This window comes from Sus scrofa, chromosome 15, assembly GCF_054392235.1.
Source record: "Sus scrofa isolate SSC_HxYL_T2T_F1_AM1 chromosome 15, Sscrofa_HxYL_maternal_Yorkshire_Landrace_v2.0, whole genome shotgun sequence".
Taxonomy (NCBI): domain Eukaryota; kingdom Metazoa; phylum Chordata; class Mammalia; order Artiodactyla; family Suidae; genus Sus; species Sus scrofa.
The window spans coordinates 148,951,465-148,958,866 of record NC_139397.1 but is presented as its reverse complement, the minus strand read 5'-3'; the positions used below and the strand labels follow the sequence as shown (position 1 = coordinate 148,958,866).

The window sequence follows — 7,402 nt, the reverse complement described above, 5'->3', positions numbered from 1 at the left end:
CCTTGACCCGGGATGTCAGCAGAGTCGTGGAAACAAAAATAAGGCAGCCAGAAAGGGGCTCCCTGGGACTGGTGAGTTGTTCGTTGCCGGTGTTTTCTGGGGCAGGCAGGTCAGATGTGTCCGTCGCCGTCGCCAGGGAGGAAAGGCTAGGCCTCCAGGGTGCCCTGGGCACAGGCCTGGGCCCGAGTGCAGCAGTGACCCGGTGGAGCCTCCTTGGAGCTCCAGCAGGGAATCGAGCCAGGGCATCAGAGAGGGCCAGGGTCCAGGGCACCGCAAAGGGCGCGAGAGTGGAAACAAGCCCGAGCTGGCTCCCTGCGGCCAGGGCTGGCCTTTCCCCCCTCCTGGGAGTAGGGGGACCCGACCCACCTCCCTCACTCCCCAGCCAGGCACTCTCAGCCCCACCCCGGCTGCCCCCCAACTCCTCGGCTGAGCTGTCCCGGCCCGCTTCCCCTGGACTCCAGGCTGCGCCAAAGCCCGCAGAGCCCGGACCCCCGAACCCACTTCCCTAAGCCGGCTGCACCGCCCACGGCTACAGTCCCGCCAGCAGTCCGCCCGCCTGGGCTGGGGGGGCGGGAATTCCGGGAGCCGGGAGCTATTTTTACAAGATGCGTCAGCAGACCGGGGAGGAAGAGCGGGCTCTGGGGCCCATTGTCTGGGCGCGGCGCGGGAGGGGACTCCGAGGGCGATTCCGAAAGCGCGGAAGGCGGGAAAGCGGCCCGCCAGGCGGGGAGATCCACGCCCGACCCCCGGCCGCGCGAGGGGCGGGGCGGGGGCGGGGCCGAGGGGCGGGGCGGGGGCGGGGCCCGCGAGGGGCGGAGCTGGGCGCCCTCCCGCCGCTGCAGGCTTGCGGCGGCGGCGGCGGCGGCGGCGGCGGCGGCGCGGGGACTGCGGGGACAGCAAGGCGGCCGCGCCGGCAGCTACGCCCGGGGAAGCCCGCGCCCCGCCTGCGCCTGTGAGGCGCGCCCGGGAGCGGGAGCGGCCCCGCGGCGCCGCCCAGGTCGAAGCGCTCGCCGGACGCCCGGAGCCCGGAGCCGGCAGCCGCGGAGATCCCCGGCAGCGGCCGGAGCGCGGGGGCGCGGCCGAAGGAAGCCGCAGAGCTAGCCGGGGCCGGGGGAGGGCGCTGGGCGCGAGCATCCCGTGCTGCGGGAGCGGAGGCGGCTTCGAGAAAGACAAAAGCCCGCCGAGAGACGCGATGCCCGGCGGGCCCGGGCGCGGGGACCGCGGCGTCTGAGCGCGCAGAGTCGTGCGCCCCGCGGACGCCGAGGCCAGGCGGGTGTCCGCGGCGGAGGGCGGCAGGAGGGGCCCAGGTGCGCCCGGCCGCGTCGGGCCCGTAACTACTCGGGGGGCGGCGCCCTCCCGCCGCAGCCGCAGTGGCCAGCGCCGCAGCGAGGAGCCATGGGCAACATCTCCTCCAACATCTCGGCTTTCCAGTCCCTGCACATCGTCATGCTGGGCTTGGACTCGGCCGGCAAGACCACTGTGCTCTACCGGCTCAAGTTCAACGAGTTCGTGAACACGGTGCCCACCATCGGCTTCAACACGGAGAAGATCAAGCTGAGCAACGGCACGGCCAAGGGCATCAGCTGCCACTTCTGGGACGTGGGCGGCCAGGAGAAGCTGCGGCCGCTGTGGAAGTCGTACAGCCGCTGCACGGACGGCATCATCTACGTGGTGGACTCGGTGGACGTGGACCGGCTGGAGGAAGCCAAGACGGAGCTGCACAAGGTGACCAAGTTCGCCGAGAACCAGGGCACGCCGCTGCTGGTCATCGCCAACAAGCAGGACCTGCCCAAGTCGCTGCCCGTGGCCGAGATCGAGAAGCAGCTGGCGCTGCACGAGCTCATCCCGGCCACCACCTACCACGTCCAGCCGGCGTGCGCCATCATTGGCGAGGGCCTCACCGAGGGCATGGACAAGCTCTATGAGATGATCCTGAAACGCAGGAAGTCCCTCAAGCAGAAGAAGAAGCGGTAATGCGCCCGGCAGCGTTCCCGGAGCGAGGGGGAAAGCGAGCGAGTGAGTCGGGAATGAATGAATGAAAGGCTGGATGGTTGAGCGAGAACCCGCGCGCCCGCGAACAAAGACAGCGAACCAAAGCGACGCTTCCAATTTTTAAAGCGGAATCTGTGCACCCAAATGCAGGACTAGTGACTTGGCCCGGGTATGTAGGCAGACTTGCCAACCTGCGCTCGACCTGCCCCCCACCCCCGGCTCGGGGGACCTTTTGTCTGAACGCCAGAGCTTCTGCTGGGGAGGGGGGCCCCTCTGGGGAGTGGACGTGCAGGTTTGGCCATCCGCCCTCCGGGCCCAGGTGGAAGGCTCAGATGGCAGAGACAAAAAGCGATTTCTTCCCACTCCAGCAGGGCCAGAAGTTCGGGCTACCCCGCCCTCACTGGGGATCGCACCTGTGAGTTACCAGAGGTATGCCGCTCCCATAACCCCGGGAATCCCATTTGGGGGCCTGGTGGCAGTGGGAGGTGCTGGGGGGACCGCCTGTCCTTGCAGTCATGGGCTGTGAAAGCTGGAGAATTTTCTGTCACAGGGGCAGGCCCCTGTGAAAATCCATTTGTCCTGCTCTGGGCCCCCAGTGAAGTGGTGGCTTGGGCCATCAGAGGACTGCCTGGAACAGGAGGGCAGCCGGAAGGCCCCCGGCGCTGCGCTGGCCTCGGCTGGGGAATGGCCTCGAAGAATGCCCCTTTCCTGGTGCTTTGTGGTAGCTACGGAAGACCAGTTTTGTTGAGAACTGCTTTTCAGCCTGGAATCAGACATCTTTCAGATGGTTTGGATCCTGTCCATGTTGTGTAGGTCATTATCACACAAAGAGACCAATAAAAATTTTAAAAACCAAAAAAAAAAAAAACAAAAAACAAAAAACCTGTTGGAGGTGGCAAATGATGCATTTACCGTTTGCAGAATAGTTAAAGGTGTTTGTTTAAAGGGTAAGGCTCTTGATGTCTCTGCTGGATGGGGGGTGTGTGTCCTAGAGGCAGGGACCTCTCTCTGTCCTGGGTAATCGGCATACATTTCTAGACCCCTCTGTGGGGAATCTGAAATTCTCTTAGCCTCCTGATGGGTTTGGGTGAGCACATCAGCTGCAGATGTGTGCCGAATTACAAGCTGGTTTTTGCAAGGGATGGCTCTTGTAATCCTAACTGCTTGATGATGGGTTTTGGTTTTCAGGCTCCCCCCCCTCCCCAAATCTGCTATGAATGAACATTCATCTTAGAAATACTCAATTGAGGAAAAAAAGGCTGCCCTTTTAGAGCCCTTTAACGCTGCAAGTGGCGACATGTTCTGGTTTCTAATTTGGTTCCTTGTGGCCTATCTGGGTTTAAGTATTTTCACTACAAACGTCTCTCATTAGAGCGTTTGATGGCACGCACCAACACATAAAAGCCGACCTCATTGCATGGATTTTGAGGCCAGGGAAAAGCACAAGGAAGTCCTTCCTGATTCTTTCTTAGGGGAACGGGCTGCAGAGCTAATGCAGACCAGTGAATGCTCGAGATGAAAGAAAGCGTGTGACGTCACGGTCACCTGTCTTCAGGCTCCTCACAGTTTACTTGAAAGAGGCTTTGGAAAGAGCTAAAGCAAAAGAAGAAATACATATTTTTAATAATGTAATTTAAGAAAATCCTTGATAGTCAGGACGGAGGCTTGGTTTGCAGAAGCTGTCATTTGCCCCCGAAACACAGTGTCAAAGGGGAAACATTGACGGTTTGATTTGGATTTCCTCTTTGAATCGATGTTTCTCGGTAGAATTCTGTCTCTTCCCCCACTGTCCCACATTTCTTTGCGAAGGAGGCCTTTAGAAATCGGGCGTGATCCTACTTGAGCATGTGAGCTAGTCAAATTAGAAACCCAGCCTATTGTCCGTGGCACTCAGAAAGTTAATTTAAGAACCAGAGGTAGTCCTGGCTTCCTGCCTGAAACCCAGTGCTTCTATGAAATATTTGAAAAGAGGAGGAAAACGAGCGATCCATCTTCCTTTTCTCTTTTGTCGGTGTATTTGTTCCCCCCTCCAATGCTGGTCTTTTTGTAGAAACTCAGTAGAGAAAATCTAGCGAAGCAGTGTTGCAAAGCCTGCAAGAGTTCCGTTTACAGCTCGACAGCATAGTCACTGATTTCTAAATGGGCTGGTCCCATCATCTGAAGATTCTGTATAGAATTATTAAAAAAAAAAAAATCCATCTTTCTTTATTTTCTTCACATGCGACAATTTCTTAAGCACTTTGACATTTTGGTAGTTCCACACTCTTGAGAGAATAATATATTTATTTTGTGACATTGCAGATGCCAAATACTGTAACCTTCTCGTGCTAACGACACTTAGGGTCAAGATCACTGTTCCGATCCCGTCCGGCTTTACAGATGATGCGAAGTGGTTTTTGTTTTTTTTTTTTGCATCACCAGTACTTCAAGGGTGCAGTCACCTGTCTGTAATTGTGCAGTACAGCTCTGTGGTGTATCAACCAATAGTTAAGCGTCTCAGTTGATTTCTGTAGCGTTTGACCTCACGATGGCCCACGTCGGCTCTGACCCAACGGAGGAGGAAACCTCCTTGGCGTGGTGGCCCTGGGGGAGTCGCCTCTGATGTAGCTGTTGGTGACATTAAACCTCCTGCGCTTCTGAGAATGAATGGGCTCCACCTGGAGGAAGTTGGCCTCCCCCCACGAGCATTTGAAACGTCTTCTCATGGACACGGGGAGGCCGGTTTGGTAGCAGAAAGCTTCTCTTCCCAAATTCTCTGTCATGGTGTTGGGAACTCTGTCTTCTGGTTTGTTTTCGTTTCTACTGCTGTAAGAGTCCCTGCCCCGACCATCTTCCTCTTCTGTTCCCCGTCCCTTTTATATATGCATATATGATGCTGTGAACAGAAATAAATTATTTATACAATCAAACGTTTGGGGACATTGTGGATGGTTTTTCAGGGTGCCTCTGTTTCAGGGCCTGAGCGCGGTGGGATGTCCCAAGGTGGTGTCCGCTGTCCTCACGAGCTCCAGGGCTCCCTTGGTGGTCCCTGCTTTTTGGCCTTAAGTGTCCAGCTCGGTCCTGTGTGGAGGAAGTCGAGGCTCAGAGGCGGGAGTCTGTGCATCCACTGTGCCTGCACCCTGTCCCCTCTGATGCCTGTCACGGATCTTCAGAAATCCTTTAAAAAAACGGCCTTACCGCCCAGCCAGCCCCCAGCCTCTCAGAGCTTAGAAAAGGTTGTGATTGTTCATTGCTTCAAATATATGATCTGATGATATTAAACTGGAAATACCTGGGCCCTGCTGAACAGCCTCGTGGTCACCAAGCAGCTCTCTGCTGGTGTCGGCTCAGTCCACCGTTCTTGAACCCATCAGAAGGACTCCAAGCCTGGAATCCTCTTAAATACTGTGTGGTGAGACCATGCTCTGTACATACCAGTGGGAAAAAAGTCCACTTTCTAAAGAAACAGCGATTGGGCCAGAATCGGTAGACCCTTGGACAGGTTCAAAGCGTAGCTCACGGAGGCCCTTGGCAGATGTTAAGGAACAAAACTAATGGATGGTTGGGTCTTAACTTTGGTGCTGAAGAGATCCCGTTTCAAAGTCTGACCCAGGCTAAGGGCCCTGTGATTTTTAGCTTCCGGGCCTCACTTTCTCCGTCTGTAAAATGGGCTCGTGACGGTAGTTGGGGAGGATGAGGCACAACAGTGCCCGCCAAGTGCTGATGGTATCTGAGCAAAGCTGGCCTTTGCCATTGCCTTTGCCACAGACGCTTCAGTTTGGACATCAAATTACATCCAAAGGGCATAGATGCCATTTCTCAAGACTAAAGCCGAAAACATGCTTATAGGAATAAAAATATTCGAACTCAGAAGAAGCGAAATTGAAATCCCCACCCCCCCCCTTTGATATAACCTTAACTTACCCTTAATTTAAGGAGGAAGTCCCCAAGGAGCCAGGGGATACTTGGCACTTGGCCAGGACTGGTCATTTTACGTTTCCCAGGAAAATAACCCCAAGTGTTCTGACCTCCAGCAACCCAGGAGGCTCATTTCAGTCCTAAGCAGGTGCCTTGTTTTTCCCAGTTTGTACTTTTCCCCCCAAAGTTTTGGTTCTGTGTTTGTGTTTGTAGTAGGTGGTTGACATCTCATTTTACTGGTTTTGTGCCTCCAGGGCCAGGGCTCTAAGATTCGGTACCAACATCCTAGGCGGTTTCGATGCCACATTTGTGTGGTACTCAGGAAGGACAAATGACGCGCATAAAAGAGAAGCTAAAAGGCCTGAAATGATCAAAAAAAGTAAGAACTCCCCAGAACTTGATCCCCTCTGATTTCCCGGCTCTCAGCCTTGTCCAGCTAAACGTCCCCTTTCCTCCTCCAAGGTCATACACATATCAGATGCCCTGTTTGGCCTTGGCCTGCCGGGGAGACCAGCTCGCCGTCTCCGTTGACACAAAGGCATTTCTATTTCTCCAAATTATCCTGAAAACGGCACCTCCTTTTTCTGGGTCTCCCTGGCTCAGCAGGAACCTTTTTCCCTCCCTGCACCCCCCCCCCCGACCCAGACTGCAGCCACAGCACTGACAACCTCAGGTCCTTAACCTGCTGAGCCACCAGGGAACTCCTGAAACCTTTTAAAAACAGAATTTGTACACAACACTGGAGTGCTTTGTACCTTTGTTTTGCACGATTTCTGAACTTAAGAGTGGGGCTTCGGTTTCTAAGAGGAAATTGTACACCGAAGGTATCTGAGAAACTGGCACGTTACTTCTTCCCCAAGATTAGAAGTGAGAATGAAAAGAGCTGTGCGGTTTCACCCTACCTAAGTTTTCAGAACATGCAGTGGGTGTTTCTTTGAACAGCCTAACCTTCTGGGCTCTGATGCTCCCATGGTGTGACGGCCCAGTGTGAAAGAAATAACCAAAACAAATGATTTTTTTTAAAAAAATCGTATCTCTAAGCAGGGGTTTGAGAAGGCAAGCATCTCTTTTGCATATATCAATTAAAATCGCTGTCACAGAGTCATGTTAAGGAGAGTTTCTCTTGCCCTTAGTCCAGTGTAACCATTGTAATAGCCATTGCTAATCTTTACGGAGTGCTTAATATGTGCTGGGTATCATCGCCATGTGAAGGGTTTCCTCTGCTTGATTCCCCCCTGCCCAAGAGTCCCATGAGATCAATCCATTCATCAAATAAACGAATCAATTAACAGTATCATGCTTGTAGATGAAGAAGCCAAAGCGAACAGGTTAATCACCTCCTCTGAGGTCAATGGCTATTTAGGGTGGAGCCCAGGTTGAAGCCCCCTCCCTCCACCCCCAGGTCCCTGAGACCCAGAGGCTAAGCCCTTGGAATTTCCCCAGCCTGCTGCCCAGGGAGGAGGAAGGAAGCCGGGACTCCAAATCCTGGGAGAAGTGGGGGGAGGCTGGTGTC

General features: G+C 54.9%; 1 protein-coding gene across 1 annotated transcript; it reads left to right on the top strand.

Annotated features, from left to right (window-relative positions):
• The first annotated feature begins 872 nt into the window (after positions 1-872).
• Positions 873-4,901, top strand: ARL4C (ADP ribosylation factor like GTPase 4C). Its single transcript, NM_001244315.2, is given in 1 exon segment — positions 873-4,901. A coding segment is annotated over 1 exon segment (579 nt). The 5' UTR covers positions 873-1,395; the 3' UTR covers positions 1,975-4,901.
• The last annotated feature ends 2,501 nt before the right edge of the window (positions 4,902-7,402 follow it).